The sequence below is a fragment of the Ovis aries genome, chromosome 11 (assembly GCF_016772045.2).
Source record: "Ovis aries strain OAR_USU_Benz2616 breed Rambouillet chromosome 11, ARS-UI_Ramb_v3.0, whole genome shotgun sequence".
Classification (NCBI taxonomy): domain Eukaryota; kingdom Metazoa; phylum Chordata; class Mammalia; order Artiodactyla; family Bovidae; genus Ovis; species Ovis aries.
In genome coordinates, this window is record NC_056064.1 from 46286788 (window position 1) to 46304412 (window position 17625).

General features: G+C 36.2%; 1 protein-coding gene across 1 annotated transcript in view; it reads left to right on the forward strand.

Annotated features, from left to right (window-relative positions):
• EFCAB13 (EF-hand calcium binding domain 13) overlaps window positions 1-17625 on the forward strand; it is a 315250-nt gene that overhangs the window by 163919 nt on the left and 133706 nt on the right. Inside the window, exons 23-27 of the mRNA XM_060395750.1 lie at window positions 887-991; window positions 3087-3146; window positions 4501-4605; window positions 9218-9319; window positions 11301-11405. Of these exons, the coding sequence (XP_060251733.1) occupies window positions 887-991; window positions 3087-3146; window positions 4501-4605; window positions 9218-9319; window positions 11301-11405 (477 nt within the window). The remainder of the gene's footprint in view (window positions 1-886; window positions 992-3086; window positions 3147-4500; window positions 4606-9217; window positions 9320-11300; window positions 11406-17625) is intronic.

Genomic DNA, 17625 nt, shown 5'->3' on the forward strand with positions numbered 1-17625 from the left:
TTCTATATTCCTCTTGCATCATTACTAAGTTGTATTTTTCTAGGACTTTGTCCCTTCTAAATATTCAAATCAGTTATATATTGGTCATAATATACTCTTATTATCTTTTTAACATCTGTAGAATCTGTAGTGATTTCCCCTTAGTCTTTAGAAATATTCACTATTTATATTTTCTCTTCTTTCCTTTGTTAATATTAGTACAGGTATTTATCACTTTTGTAAGTCTTTCCAAAACCCAGATTTTGGTTGTATTGCTCTTATTTAGAGTTTGTTTTCCATTTCAGTAATTCTTTCTCTTTCTTTATTATTTATTTTTTTCTACTTTTGAGGAATTTAACTTGTTGTTCTAACTCTTTGAGGTAGAATCTTAGGTTATTAATCTTTTCATCTTCTCTACTGTATACATTTAAGTTTATAAATTTCCTTCTCAGAACACCTTTACTTTATCCCACAAGTTTTATATGTACTATTATTATTATTATTATTTAATTCAAAATATATTCTAAATTCCAGTGTGATTTTTGACATATGATTTATTTAGAAAAATGTTCTTTAATTTCCAAACATATAGGAGTTTTCTAATATCTTTTGCCCTTGATTTGTAGCTTAATTCCATACTGTATACTGCACAGTTATTTGTACCCATCATCTTTATTATTCTAATAATTTAAAAATTGTATAAGCCTTATTGATTGTATGAATTATTACTTTATAACCACCATTATGGGTCTCTTTTGCTAGAGTTAAAGGAATACTGTTCATTCTCTGTACCTGCAATTGACTGCTTATTGTTTAGCAGGTGTCATTATGCCTTATTTTACTTTCATAATTTGAAATTCTAATGTTTAAAAGAGTCTCATCTTTCTCTACTTCTTTTGTTTTGAAGGAGGAGAAGTTGACCTCAGTGACTTGGATAATGTCATGCAAAATATGGGAATAGAGCTCACACCAAAAGAACACTTGGAACTAGTGAATTTACTTCCAGTTTATGGTGAGCATTTCAAATATCAGCATACATTTCAGGAGAGTTAATATTACCTTTAAGACAGTTAGTATAGTCATCAAAAAAGTTATTTGGTTTTGCAAGCAATAGTTGGCTTTTGAGGAGATAATGATATCCTTAAAAAGCCGTTTTATCCAATAAACCCGGGTTTATTATAGATAAATTATAAATTAGAGATAATTAAACATATCCAAATTTTAGAGATAATATAGTGAATATTTAAGAATTTATAAATTGTCATTTAAAATATATATAAGTCAATAACCCAATCAATTCTAAATCTTGACATCAGGACTGAGGAATGTTGATAGTTATCTTTCATTCCATTGAGATGCCTATAGAAAATAGGAGAAGGAGGAGGAGAGATATAAAACTATACTAGTAGAGGGAAAAAAAGATAGAGTCAGAAAAAATATAAAATAAGGAAATGTTTTTGCTCTAGCATCAGTTCAGTTTAGTTGCTCAGTCGTGTCCGACTCTTTGCGACTCCATGGACTGCAGCATGCCAGGCCTCCCTGTCCATTACCAACTCCCAGAGTTTACCCAGACTCATGTCCATTGAGTTGGTGATGCCATCCAACCATCTCATCATCTGTCATCCCCTTCTCCTCCTGCCCAAAATCTTTCCCAGCATCAGAGTCTTTCCAATGAGTCAGCTCTTCACATCAGGTGGCCAAAGTATTGGAGTTTCAGCTTCAACATCAGTCCTTCCAGTGAACACCCAGGACTGATCTCCTTTAGGATGGACTGGTTGGATCTCCTTGCAGTCCAAGGGACTCTCAAGAGTCTTCTCCAACACCACAGTTCAGAAGCATCAATTCTTTGGTGCTCAGCTTTCTTTATAGTCCAACTTTCACATCCATACATGACTACTGGAAAAACCATAGCCTAGACTAGACGGACCTTTGTTGACAAACTAATGTCTCTGCTTTTTAATATGCTGTCTAGGTTGGTCATAACTTTCCTTCCAAGGAGTAAGCATCTTTTAATTTCATGGCTGCAATCACCATCTGCAGTGATTTTAGAGCCCAGAAAAATAAAGTCAGCCACTGTTTCCATCACTTCATGATGGGTCGGATGCCATGATCTTCGTTTTCTGAATGTTGAGCTTTATGCCAACTTTTTCACTCTCCTCTTTCACTTTCATCAAGAAGCTTTTTAGCTTCTCTTCACTTTCTGCCATAAGGGTGGTGTCATCTGCATATCTGAGGTTATTGATATTTCTCCCGGCAATCTTGATTCCAGCTTGTGTTTCTTCCAGTCCAGCGTTTCTCATGATGTACTCTGCATATAAGTTAAATAAGCAGGGTGACAATATACAGCCTTGACCTACTCCTTTTCCTATTTGGAACCAGTCTGTTGTTCCATGTCCAGTTCTAACTGTTGCTTCCTGACCTGCATACAGATTTCTCAAGAGGCAGGTTAGGTGGTCTCATCTCTTTCAGAATTCTCCACAGTTTATTATGATCTACACAGTCAAAGGCTTTGGCATAGTCAATAAAGCAGAAATAATGTTTTTCTGGAACTCTCTTGCTTTTTCGGTGATCTAGCAGACGTTGGCAGTTTGATTTCTGATTCCTCTGCCTTTTCTAAAACCAGCTTGAACACCTAGAAGTTCACGGTTTACATATTGCTGAAGCCTGGCTTGGAGAATTTTGAGCATTACTTCACTAATGTGAGATGAGTGCAATTGTGCAGTAGTTTGAACATTCTTTGGCATTACTTTTCTTTGGAATTGGAATGAAAACTGACCTTTTCCAGTCCTGTGGCCACTACTGAGTTTTCCAAATTTTTGCTTTAGCATAGTAGGTATTAATAGTTGTCTCAGGTGCTAAAGAATTGATAGATTTACCATATTAAGAATTTTTCTTACATTTTGCTTTACTATTTCTAGAAGATAAATTTTAGGAGCAAATTATGTATTGCTCCTATTAATAATAATAAATAAATAAATAATTATTTATTAGGTAAATTTTAGGAGCAAATTATTTTATGGTCTATATTTCTGTACTTGGATATTTAGTGTTGCTTTAGTATATCTAGTTCTTTTTCCTATGGCCTAAATTATGTTATTTTCTTACAGCTACATCTGATGGAAAAATAAATAAGAATAGGTTGTTGAACTGTGTGAAAGCTACAAAAGGTGAGTGAGACACAAATTGAAAATTCAGATTGAGACTGTTGTGCGTCACTCTTGTCTTTTCCTTGTCATTAAATATTGTTTGCTGTTATTCATATATATTATATATATTTCCATAATTATTTTAATACATATATGTGTGTTTTGTGCCAGTCTCAGCCTATCAATAACCAGTGCTGTGGTTGGATTGGCCCTTGTGATTATTGTTACAATGGCAAGATACCCTTCAATATTAATCATCAGGAAACTTTGGAAAAACAAAGGCTTATTACTTACATGACCTGGAAATTACACTCAGTACATCTGGAGTCACACAGTGAGGTTGCAAGGAGAGAGAGAGAGTGCGTGCATGAGCCTGGAGTTCCACTTTTAAGGTTGAGGGTGGGAGCCTAGGGTTTCGTGTTCTCACTCTTTACTGGTGAATTTGGAACATAAGAGTGGAAGTTTAAAGACTGGGAAGAGAATAAGTGGTTCAGTGATTGGAATCTAAATCAACCAAGATCTCTAAAACAAAGGCACTTCAGTGCTGTGAGGTGTGTGACAGTCAATGTATTCATTTGAGATAACCATCTTTGAATTGAGTGCACTTGAATTACAAAAAGAAAAAAAAACACTCTTCATATTGATGAAATAATCTCCTGTTTTATTTTAAAGAGATGTTCTAACAATTTAGATTTACCTCAATTTTGGCTGTGGATATATTAAAATTTAAGGCTATTATATATTGAGATATGCTTCCCTGGTAGCTTAGTTGGTAAAGAATCTACCTGCAATGCAGGAGACCCTGGTTCAATTCCTGGGTCGGGAAGATCCTATGTAAGGGATAGGTTACCCACTTCAATAGTCTTGGGCTTCCCTGGTGGCTCAGATGGTAAAAGAATCCACCTGCAATGCAGGAGACCTGGGTTCGATCCCTGTGTTGGGAAGATTCCCTGGAAGAGAGCATGGCAATCCACTCCATTATTCTTGCCTGGAGAATCCCAATGGACAGAGGAGACTGGAGGGCTACAGTCCATGGGGTCACAAAAAGTCAGACATGACTGAGTGACTAACCACAGCATGTATTGAAATACAGTGACCAAACTGAACATAATTACTTGTGTTAATGTTTATATTAAAAACTGTTATGTTTGTTTTTTTCTGCTAAAATTAACCTGAGTGTTTTCTCAATCTGCTTTCAATATGTTGTGTTATATAAATTAATAGATTAGTTTTAGTTCATTAATGACTTTCTTTAAACATTTAAATTTCCTTGACCTCTATTTTATGATGAAATTAATAACTATAGTACATAGGCATTAATATTTATTATATTCTGAGTTTTATATCAATTTCCTCACGTGTTTCTCTTTTTAAGGATTGCATGTTGATGTTCAGGGTCTTGATGCTATTCTTGGAAACATGGCAGTCAAACTCACAGCTAACGAACCTATTGACCTAACTCCATATATACCAGTTGATGGTAAGTGCCTTAGACATCATTGGGCCCTAGTAAGAATTTGGGGTTCAGGGCTAATATTTTTGATAGTACTTACTTGGCTTAAATAAGAATGATTTTTTCCTCTTAATATATTAAAATTTCCCAAAGGAAGGCAATGCCAAAGAATGTTCAAACTACTGCACAGTTGAACTCATCTCACATGCTAAAAAGTAATGCTCAAAATTCTCAAAGCCAAGCTTCAACAGTATGTGAACTGTGAACTTCCAGATGTTCAAGCTAAATTTAGAAAAGGCAGAAGAACCAGAAATCAAATTGCCAACATCTGTTGGATCATAGAAAAAGCAAGAGAGTTCCAGAAAAACATTATTTCTGCTTTATTGACTATGCCAAAGCCTTTGACTGTGTGGATCACAATCAACTGTGGAAAATTCTGAAAGAGATGGGAATACCAGACCACCTGACTTGCCTCTTGAGAAATCTGTATACAGGTCAGGAAGCAACGTTAGAACTGGACATGGAACAACAGACTGGTTCCAAATAGGAAAAGGAGTACGTCAAGGCTGTATATTGTCACCCGCTTATTTAACTTATATGCAGAGTACATCATGAGAAACGCTGGGCTGGAAGAAGCACAAGCTGGAATCAAGATTGCCAGGGGAAATATCAGTAACCGCAGATATGCAGATGACACCACCCTTATGGCAGAAAGTGAAGAGGAACTAAAAAGCCTCTTGATGAAAGTGAAAGAGGAGTGAAAAAGTTGGCTTAAAGCTCAACATTCAGAAAACGAAGATAATGGCATCTGGTCCCATCACTTCATGGGAAATGATGGGGAAACAGTGGAAACAGTGACAGACTTTATTTTTCTGGGCTCTAAAATCACTGCAGATGGTGATTGCAGCCATGAAATTAAAAGATGCTTGCTTTTCAGAAGAAAAGCTATGACCAACCTAGACAACATACTAAAAAGCAGAGATGTTACTTTGCCAACAAAGGTCCATCTAGTCAAAGCTATGGTTTTTCCAGTAGTCATGTATGGATGTGAGATTTGGACTATAAAGAAAATGGAGTGCTGAAGAATTGATGCTTTTGAACTGTGGTGTTGGAGAAGACTCTTGAGAGTCTCTAGGAAACCCAAGGAGTCCTGAATATTTATTCAGGAAATCAGTCCTGGGTATTTATTGGAAGGATTCATGCTGAACCTGAAACTCCAATACCTGATGCGAAGAACTGATTGATTTGAAAAGGCCCTGATGCTGGGAAAGATTGAAGATGAGAGCAGAAGGGGATGACAGAGGATGAGATGGTTGGATGGTATCACTGACTCAATGGACATGAGTTTGAGTGAACTCCGGGAGTTGGTAATGGACAGGGAGGCCTGGCTGCTGCAGTCCGTGGGGTTGCAAGGAGTCAGACATGACTGACTGACCAAAATGACTGACTGACTGACATATTAAAATTGGTACTTTTTTTTTTAACCATTTATTCATTCAATAAATATTACTGAGCATCACATATTGGATGTTCTGCTAAGTGCTAGAGATACAATAGTAAGTAAAAACAACCATAGTCCTTGACCTAAGCAGCTTAATATCTACTATATCATAATTCTTCATGTACTAGTAGACACTGAATTAGAGTATAGAATTCAGACAATACTGCAAAGCTACAGTAATCAAAGCAGTGTGGTACTGGCACAAAAACAAACATGTGAATCAATGGAACAAAATAGAGAGCCCAGAAACCCATACACCTACAGTCAAATAATCTTTGACAAAGGACACAAGAATATATAATGGAAGAAAGACAGTCTCTTCAGTAAAATGTGTTTGGAAAGTTGGACAACTGCTTGTAAACCAATGAAGTCAGCACACATCCTCTCACCATACACAATAATTAACTCAAAATGGCTTAAAGACTTAAATATAAGACATGACACCATAAAATACCAGAAGAGAACATAGGCAAACATTCTCTGACATGAATGTACCCATGTTTTCCAAGATCAGCCTCCCAAGGCAATAGAAATAAAAATGAAAATAAACAAATGGGATCTAATCAAACTTACAAGCTCTTGCACAGCAAACGAAACAATAAACAAAAAGACAACCTACAGAATGGGAGAAAATATTTGCAAATGATGTGATTGACAATGGCTTAATTTCCAAAATATAACAATAGCTCATACAACTCAATAGCAAAGAAATAGGCTACCCAATAAAAACTGGGCAGAAGACCTAAAGAGACGTTTCTTAAAAGAAGACATGCAGGTGGTCAACAGGCATGTGAAAAGATGCTCAACATTGCTAATTATTAGAGAATTGTGAATCAAAACCTCAATGAGGTACCCCTGCACACCAGTCAGAATGGCTATCATTCAGTTCAGTTCAATCGCTCAGTCATGTCCGACTCTTTGTGACCCCATGAATCGCAGCACGCCAGGCCTCCTTGTCCATCACCAACTCCCAGAGTTCACTCAGATTCACATTCATTGAGTCAGTGATGCCATCCAGCCATCTCATCCTCTGTTGTCCCCTTCTCCTCCTGCCCCCAATCCCTCCCAGCATCAGAGTCTTTTCCAATGAGTCAGCTCTTCACATGAGGTGGCCAGAGTACTGGAGTTTCAGCTTTAGCATCACTCCTTCCAAAGAAATCCCAGGGCTGATCTCCTTCTGAATGGACTGGTTGGATCTCCTTGCAGTCCAAGGGACTCTCAAGAGTCTTCTCCAGCACCACAGTTCAAAAGCATCAATTCTTCGGCGCTCAGCCTTCTTCACAGTCCAACTCTCACATCCATACATGACCACTGGAAAAACCATGGCCTTGACTAGCCGGACCTTAGTCGGCAAAGTAATGTCTCTGCTTTTGAATATGCTATCTAGGTTGGTCATAACTTTTCTTCCAAAATAAGCGTCTTTTAATTTCATGGCTGCAATCACCATCTGCAGTGATTTTGGAGCCCCCCCAAATAAAGTCTGACACTGTTTCCACTGTTTCCCCATCTATTTGCCATGAAGTCATGGAACCGGATGCCATGATCTTCGTTTTCTGAATGTTGAGCTTTAAGCCAACTTTTTCACTCTCCTCTTTCACTTTCATTAAGAGGCTTTTTAGTTCCTCTTCACTTTCTGCCATAAGGGTGGTGTCATCTGCATATCTGAGGTTATTTATATTTCTCCTGGCAATCTTGATTCCAGCTTGTGCTTCTTCCAGCCCAGCATTTCTCATGATGTACTCTGCATAGAAGTTAAATAAGCAGGGTGACAATATACAGCCTTGACGTACTCCTTTTCCTATTTGGAACCATTAAAAGTCTACAAATAACAAATGCTGGAGAGGTTGTGGAGAAAAGGGAACCCTCCTAACTGTTGGTAGGAATGCAAGTTTGTGTCACCACTGTGGAAAATAGTATGCAGGTTCCTCAGCAAACTAAAAATAAAATTACCATATGATCTATCAATCCCACTCCTGGGCATATTTCCAGACAAAGCTTTAATTCAAAAAGATATGGGCATCCCTGTGTTCGTAGCAGCACTATTCACAATAGCCAAGATATGACTGTATAGCTTGGGGAATATATTCAATATCCTGTAATAAGCCATAATGGAAAAGAATCTGAAAAATATATACATGCACATATATATATTATTACTGACTGACTGCTTTACAGCAGTAATGAACACAACATTGAGATTCAACTATACATCAATAAAAAATACATTTAAATAAAGAGGAAGGGGTTCCATGGTGGCTTAGTGGTAAAGAATTTGCCTGCCAATACGTGAGACACAGATTCTATCCCTTGTCTGAGAAGATCCCACATGCCACGTGGCAACTAAGCCCATGTAGCACAATTTATGAACCTGTGCTCTAGAGCTGGGAAGCTGCAACTACTGAAGTTCTGTGCCCTAGAGCTGGCACACCACAGTGAAGTGTAGCTCCTGCTTACTGCAACTAAAGAAATCCCACGACAACAATGAAGACCCAGCACAGAAAAATAATTAATTTAAAGGAAAGAGGAAGATGCTAACAGGCTAAGAACTGAATTCTTTCCACTAAATTATAATTAAATGCTCTTTCCACATTATGATTATATGGGCTTTTAAAATCTATTACCCCCATACTCCTTAAAAAACGTATAAATGCCTAGAGTTAGATACTGAAATACTAGAACTTTTAGCAGTAAAACTTCATTGTACTTTGTTGTTTCCAAAGTCATTATCTGGACTCCTTGCCAGTAATTAGCATATCTTCTCTTATATAATGGGAAAGGTGAATTCTAGTTCAACACAGCAAATGGTGAAGAAAAGTTTTGGTAAAATTAGAGTTGAACTCATAATAAAGCAAGTGCTTGCTAATAAAACTTATTTTATATCAGCAATCTATATCATCCTAATTTACTACAAAGTTATTCTCATAATTGCTTGTTTTGTTGCCTTGATTATCATTCAGAGATCATACTAGAATTAACAACAAAGTCTTTATCTGACAATGGCCTATTTGTTAGGTCAGGTACCTGTTTATCCTGCAGTTGGTTGTAATGCTGCAAAGACAGTTTGTTTTCTTTTAATTATATCAAATCATGGCATCATTCACAATAATACCATAAGTCTCCATTTCTTTTGCTTTGAAGAAGGAGAGGTTGTTGTCAATGACATGAAAAAAGTTCCTGGAAATATAGGAGTAGAACTCAAAGAAAAGAAACATGATTTGGTGAACAATGTGCCTATTAATGGTAAGAATTTCTGTAACTATTCTGCTTCCTATCTAGGTAAAAAACAAAAACTGTCCAAAAAACGTTTAGAAGGCAATATTGTTTTATCTTAAGAAGAAACACCAACTCTGTCCTCTCATTTTTAGTTTGGGAATTAGTAGACTCTAGTTATAAATCCCATGACCATGGATGAAAAATACTGGTTCTTATTTTTTAGTCCATTGTAAGTCCTAAAGTTTAAAATGAGAATTAACGGGGAAAAGGAAGGCATTGAAAAGTATTGGAATGAAAATAAATGAGGCATTACAAACAATAAATGAGGAAGGGGCTTCTGCATGCTAGAGTCCAGGCAATAACTACCTTAGATGCCAATGAGTGAAAAGGGGCCTTCTTAACAGTTTACTCCATTTCATATTTTATAAAAAAATTACTGAGAGTAAATTTGTACTTTTTAGGGAAATGAAAGTTCTGACTTTGTGAAATGGTGGCTCCTATACTGTTTAATGAGTCTTTTTATCACTTTTGTGAGATTTTGATTAGTATATTTCTTAAAGCTCATGGAAAGATCAATCAGAATAGGATGATTGATGGTATGAAGGCCTTTAAAGATAAGCAAAAAAAAGAATAGGATATTGAATCTTGATAGCTGCACCCTTCTAATATTTTGATGGCATGCTTATGCTTCTTTTAATCCATCTGTTCTTTTGCAGATATTCTGCATTACATGTTAGAACACTTCATAATTTGTTGAAAGTTTATGGAAAAGAAGAAAATAAGTACTATCTAGTCTGAAGAGTGATTAAGAAACAAAAAAGTAGTAATTGCTAAGAAATTTACTCAGAAAAAGAAAAATTTCTCTGGGTGTCAGCAAAAAAAAAAAAAAATCATGCTTACTGGGTAGAAGTATGAAATTTGTTTTCCCCATTGCTGTGTTTCACTAAGCAGTTAATCAACTTCTTTTAAAACTTTCTATGTGGAGTGGCTCAGGGAAGAGATTTTATTCTATTATTGAACATCTTTTAAACACTTGAACAGAATTTATTTAGCCATGGTCTTTGTACTAAAACCTATAACCATATTATGCAGGAATTAATAGTTTTTGGTTACATTTAAGAATCACTAAACTTTGGGTTTATTCCTCTCAGTTTCTTAAAGGGAAGGGGATGATTGTTATCAACAAGTTATATACTTTTCTGTAAAACATGAGGCTGAATCTCATAGGCAAAAAACCTTAAAATCGGAAATAGAATCTGAAAATTAATAACTGAGTATTTAATGTAACAGTTAACCACTCAAGAGGTCTTGGGCTTATGAAATGCTGATATGAATCTCTAAAGCTACTAATCTGGCACCAAGAAGACATTTTAAAACCTCACAGAATCTATTTCTAAATAGAAATAAATTCCATCTTTAAGACTTACATTGAGTTTGTTATGTCAGCAACTTCTTTCACTGTGAATCATAAATGATGCTGAAGTTTCTGAAGACCACAAAAGACCAGAGAAGAGTCAGGGAAAAGAGAACAAACTGGAGCAAGGAGAGTGGAAATAGATGAAAACATTTTAATTGAAAAATCAAATCTAGGTCTACACAGCAAACATTGAAGTCGAGGATTAGCAGTTACTCAGCAGAAATGATCTGGGAGTTCAAGCAAATGAGAATGGCCCCTTGTTATTATTTGGAAAGATGAGATCTGTGGTCTACAGCAGTAGGTGCTAAACTACCTTGGGCACATTTTGTTGTTTCAGGTTATCCCCAAGAAAAGGTAATAGGAAATAGGTTCTAGATTTATCTATCCTATTGAATTTTTCTGAACATTGGAAATTAGTCTTGATAGCTCTATTAAAAGTGTTAAATGATAGTACAGATACATGAATTATATTTTCTCTCTTTTTTAATATCAGTAACACAAGCTAATTAGTAATACACAGACATGAATGTATTTTTAATATTTTGGAAATGTTATTTTTTTGTCATTTTCCACTCCTACTGCTTTCCTAAGGAGGGAAGGTTAACATGAGTACTTTGGACAACATTCTGGGGGAAATGAGGATTAAACTCATAGAAAAGGAAAAGGAAAAACTGACAGAAAACCTGCTAGCTAATGGTGAGTATTTTCGAAATAACTGTGCCTTTGGTGGGAATTTGTGTTTGTAAATATGAGTATGAGAATTTCTAAAATTAGTGATATTTAGTACCCAAAAGCTATTTTGTAGATCTTGAAATGAATTAATTTCTTATGTAAAGGTAAGTCCTATTTCTTCTTTTCTAGAAATCCTAGGGAGCAGAAAACAGTTGTCTTCAGTTTATTGTTCTGTTCAACACTCTCACAAAAAACTTAATTTTCCCTATAATTCCTGAAAATGTTCATATTTATATCTTTGGACCAATTTTCTCACCTAAATATTGAATTGGTATATTTTAATTTCTATAGAACATGTCTGTGCTGTCCCTCAGACATCATGGATTTTGTCAGTAACTGAGTTCATAATTATCATTGTGGTACTTTATGAAAGCAGCCACATGGGGCTTTTAGAAATATATTGGGGGCATGTTTGGTTGTCACAGGTGATTTTAAGATTGGGTACTATTAGTATTAAATTCCCTGAGCACTTCCCAGGTGGCACAGTGGTAAAGAATCTGTCTGCCAATGCAGGAGATGCAAGAGACGTGGGTTTGATCCCTGGGTCAGGAAGATCCCCTGGAGATGGGCATGGCTGGCCACTCCAGTGTTCTTGCCTGGAAAATCCCATGGACAGAGGAGCTTGGTGGGCTGCAGTCCATAGGGTCCCAAAGAGTTGGACACAACTGAGCACACACGCATGAGTGCCAGGGATACTAAGTGCTCTACAATTAATGGGACTTTTCAACACACTGAAGAATTGTTCCACAGATAATACCAATAGCACGTCCAGTAACTGAGAAACTCTGGACCCTAATTTGACTCGTATTTCCATACTTTTTCACTATTATAGTACCATCATTATTATCTTAGTAATACAAGCTGGAATCCTGAGAGTTAACCTTCACTCAACTCTAACTCATTGTATTACAAATGAGTACCATTCATCTATAAAATGTGAGCTTCTTTTGCCAGAGACCATACCTGGATCTTCATTTTGCATTTTTATCCCTCTCTCATCTTAGTACCTTTCACATATTATAATAAATATTTAATGAAAGAATTAGAATAAATAAAAGAAGTTTCTATTCAATGTGAGAGAAAAACAAAAGAGTGCTAGTGGCTGGTACTTACAGTAGCCTATTGACAGATGCCTCAACTATTTGCTTACTATTATACTCTTCATACCAATTATTAATACCACAGTGTTGTCGTAGTTATCCCACACAGAGTTAACTGTCTTATATTCTTGTAAGAAATATTTGGTCTTACTTGCATTTAGGAGCCCATGTTCTCAGGGAAGCTTATAATCCATTGCAGTCTATTCAGTTCTCAATGACATAAATGGGAAAACAATTTTATATACAAAATATAAAGTTTCTTACTTTCTTTCAGTTTATTTTCTGTCATTTCTTCATTCTACCCTCATATCCTTCTAATTACTTTATTATGACTAACTACAATTATATTATAGTTAGTAGGGTTATTAAAGGACTTTGTGAATATCCAGATCACCCCAAAAAGAAATCTCATGGCCTTTAGCTATCACCCTACAAGCCCTATGTAATTACTAATCTATTTTCTGTCTCTGTAGATTTGCCTTACCATTTCAAATAAATGGTATAATCTGTGGGTTTTGTGACTAGCTTATTTCACTTAGTATGTACAGGTTTATCTGTATTGTAGTATGTATCAGTTAATTCATTCTTATTTTTTGCCTTTTTTTCAATATTTTTATTGTGATAAAATACACATAACATAAAATTTACTCTCTTAATCATTTTAAAGTATACAGTTCAGTGGTATTAAGTCCATTGATATTATTGTACAACCATTCAGTTCAGTTCAGTTCAGTTCAGTTCAGTCACTCAGTCATGTTCGACTCTTTGCAGCCCCATGGACTGCAGCACCCCAGGCCTCCCTGTCCATCACCAACTCCCGGAGTTTACCCAAACTAATGTCCATTGAATCTGTGATGCCATCCAACCATCTCATCCTCTGTCATCTCCTTCTCCTCCTGCCTTCAGTCTTTCCCAGCATCAGTTCAGTTCAGTTCAGTTCAGTCGCTGAGTCGTGTCCAACTCTTTGCGACCCCATGGACTGCAGCACGCCAGGCCTCCCTGTCCATCACCAACTCCCGGAGTTCACCCAAACTCATGTCCATCGAGTTGGTGATGCCATCCAACCATCTCATCCTCTGTTGTTCCCTTCTCCTCCTGCCTCCAATTCCTCCCAGCATCAGGTCTTTTTCAAATGAGTCAGCTCTTCACATCAGGTGGCCAAAGTATTGGAGTTTCAGCTTTAGCTTCAGTCCTTCCAATGAACACCCAGGGCTGATCTCCTTTAGGATGGACTGGTTGGATCTCTTTGCAGTCCAAGGGACTCTCAAGAGTCTTCTCCAACACTACAGATCAAAAGCATCAATTCTTCAGCATTCAGCTTTCTTCGCAGTCCAACTCTCACATCCATACATGACCACTGGAAAAACCATAGCCTTGACTAGACGGACCTTTGTTGGCAAAGTAATGTTTCTGCTTTTGAATATGCCATCTAGGTTGGTCATAACTTTCCTTCCAAGGAATAAGCGTCTTTTAATTTCAACCATTACCATCATCCATCTCCAGAATTCTTTTCATTTTGCAAATTGAAACTTTATATTCATTAAACAAAAGCTCCCCACTGCCCCTTATCCCCAACCCCTAGCAGCCACCATTCTATTTCTGTCCCTATGACTTTCTGTCCCTCTGATTTCATGTAAGTGGAATGACTGATTTCTTTCACATGGCATAATATCCTCAAGGTTCACCTATGTTATAGTATATGTTGGAATTTCCTGCCTTTTAAGGCTCAGTAATATTCCACTGTAGGTGCATCCCACATTCTGCTTATCCGTTCATCCACCAGTGAACACTGGGTTGCTTCCACATTCTAGTTGTTTATAATGCTGCTATGAACATGAGTATACTGCTTCATTCCTTTTTGTTGGCAAATAATATTCCATTGTGTGGATATATATTTTCTTTATCTGCTTATCAGTTGATAGGCATTTGGGTTCTTTCCACCTTTGGGGCATAATAAACATTTCCAAACATACACAAAAGTAGTAATAGAATCATACAATTATTCTTTCTCACATATTCCTGTCACCAACAAGTATGAAGATTTTGTTACACTTGTTTCTTTTTTGTTTTTATTTTTTGACTGAAATAGTTCAAAACAAGTTCCAACATCATTTTGTTCTTACATACTTCAGTATGCATCTCTTAAAAATACAGACCAATTTTTACATTACTTTAATGCCATTATATAATTTAATTTAAATTTTTCTTACTTATCTCTAATATTTTTACAGTTGTTAATAGTTACAGTTGTAATAGTTTATAGTTTATAAACAATAGTTTATAGTTACAGTTGTTAATAGTTTAAGTCAAACACCAAAGTTTACACCCTGTATCTATTAAGACACTTGAATCTCATGGAATATAAAGCTGATCCTCCTTCCTCTTCCTCTTTTACTAAAGCTCTAATTTATTGAAGAAACTGTATCTGTTGCCAGTTATCTTGTAGAATATCCCATTTACTAAATTTGTTTTCTCATCTGTCTTGTTCCTCTAGCCCTTGTATTCCCTATAACTAGAAGTCAGCTCTAACGGTTTAATTATTTTCAATTTTAACATTTTTTTGACAAGAATACTTCATATGTAATACTGTACATTTTGCATTGATTTCTATCAGGAAGTACAGATTTATTTTCTCTTTTTGAAAATAGCTATACAGTTGTCACAAAGAATTGGACCTGACTTAGTGACTGAACAACAACAAAAAACAGTTGTCACAAATTGCTTATTTAAAGTTCTATCTTCATTCCCTATAATGTGAGATGCCATCTTAACTATATACTTAGTTTCTATATGCACTTGCCTGTTCGGGGAATTCATATTTTGTCCTATTGCTCTGATTATTCATATACTAATACTAAATTGCTTTGAATATGACAGCTTTATCATGTTTTAATATAGGTTGGTCTAACCCTAGGCCCTCATTCCTCTCCCCTAGACACATAAGTATATGTGGGCTTCCCCCAGGTCTGGCTGTTCTTTTTGGGGATGTCTTTCTGTGTGACTTTTATTAGTAGGATATTTGTCTATTTTTTTTAATCTTCCATTTTTTATGTAATATATTCCCAAGTAAGAAGATTATTGATTTTTTAGGGTTTGGAAATCACTTTTGTGGTCAGAGTACTTATTGCATGTACTTGCTTATTATCGTGCCTAGTCAAAAAACCCCAACATGAAGAAACACAAAGGTATATGGTGCACCATTATTTCTTATTTTCTTTGGTACAGAAATACCAGCTATCCTTTCAAATTTAGATTGAACATAAAAATCTTCCACATTTAATATAGACTGGCATTATTCTGAGTCAAGATTAGATCATGTGATGATGATGCTGTGCCCAATTTGTTGTAGTTTGGGCCTCCATGGATATAAATGATGCCATACATGCCTCAGTAGGTGTGCACAGTAAGAGTGCCCCATGAACATTGTGAGCAATTCAAAAAGAGAAAGTGCCTCTTCCTGGCACCTGCCTAGCTTCCTGTTTTTCGTGAAACTTTGGACTAGTAATTCCTTACTCTCTTCCAGCTCTTCGTTGCTTTCAAAATGATGCTTGTTATATTTTATTCAAGATTTTCATTGTAAGATGGGTCTGAATAACATAGTCATCCAAATGAATGGAAACAACTTGCTGGTCAGTTTTAGTTAGGAGTTAAGGTATCTAATCTGGGAGTTCAGAAAAGAAAAATAAACTTTACTCATTTTCATTTATTTTACCATTTGCTGTAAATAATTAAGAACTTGATTAACCATTTTGAATATATCAATTTTAATTCAAATACCCTTATTGACCCCCTTGGTATATATATGAACAGACCTTATTAAATCTTGGCCTTCTTGATAAGGTGAATGAAGAAGTTGTTGTTCAGTTGTTAAATCATCCAACTCTTGTGACCCCATGAACTGTAGCACACCACACTTCCCTATCCTTCACTATCCCCCAAAGCTTGCTCAAATTCATGTCCACTGAGTCAGTGATGCCATCTAACCACCTTGTCTTCTGTTATCCCCTTCTCTTCCTGCCTTCAGTCTTTCCCAGAATCAGGTCTTTTCTAATGAGTTGACTCTTTGCATCAGGTGAAGTGAAGTGAAGTGAAGTGAAGTCATTCAGTCGTGTCCGACTCTTTGCGACCCCATGGACTGTAGCCTATCAGGCTCCTCCGTCCATGGGATTTTCCAGGCAAGAGTGCTGGAGTGGACATCAGGTAGCCAAAGTATTGGAGCTTCAGCTTCAGCTCAGTCCTTCCAATGACTATTCAGGGTTGATCTCCTTTAGGATTGACTGGTTTGATCTCCTTGCTGTCCAAGGGACTCTCAAGAGTCTTCTCCAGCACTACAATTCAAAAGCGTCAATTCTTCTACAGTTAGCCTTCTTTATGGTCCAGCTCTCACATTTGTACATGACTAGTGGAAAAACCATAGCTTTGACTATACAAAGCTGTAATCATAACGCACAGTAAGTAACATCAATGGCCACATTGTAGAACCAATAAGTTTTTTGTACATGCTTTTCTTTTTCACAAGATAAGATTATTGATGTCAGTAAGGTGGGTACTCTTTTGCAAAACACGGGGATGAACTATACAGAAAAAGAAATTAGTAATATGACACACAATCTACCAGGTAATGGTAAGTATTTAAGACATGTTTGAATTGTTCAGGGTGTCTGGAGAATATGGGCTTCCATAAAAGTAATCTCTGAAAACTCTTACTTGACATTGAGACAGAAGACAGTAAAGATGACTCAAGACAGAAAGTAAACATGTTGATGTTGGACAAAAAGCAACAAAATTCTGTAAAGCAATTATACTTTAATTAAAAAAATAAACCTTTTTTTAAAAAAAGAAAGTAAACGTGTTTTGTCCCTTGATATTTTCAGCAATTCTGATTCAGTTGAGAATATGGCCAGTGCCACTATTAGACTTGGGTAGAACTAGAGAAAGACAGCACTGTGGGGGAATGGAATGGTATACATTCCCTTTAAAACAGGAATTGTTTTTTAATAGAAAAGACAGCTTAGCCAAATGTGGGAAATTGATTCCTGTCAATATATGGCAAAACCACTACAATACTGTAAAGTAATTAGCTT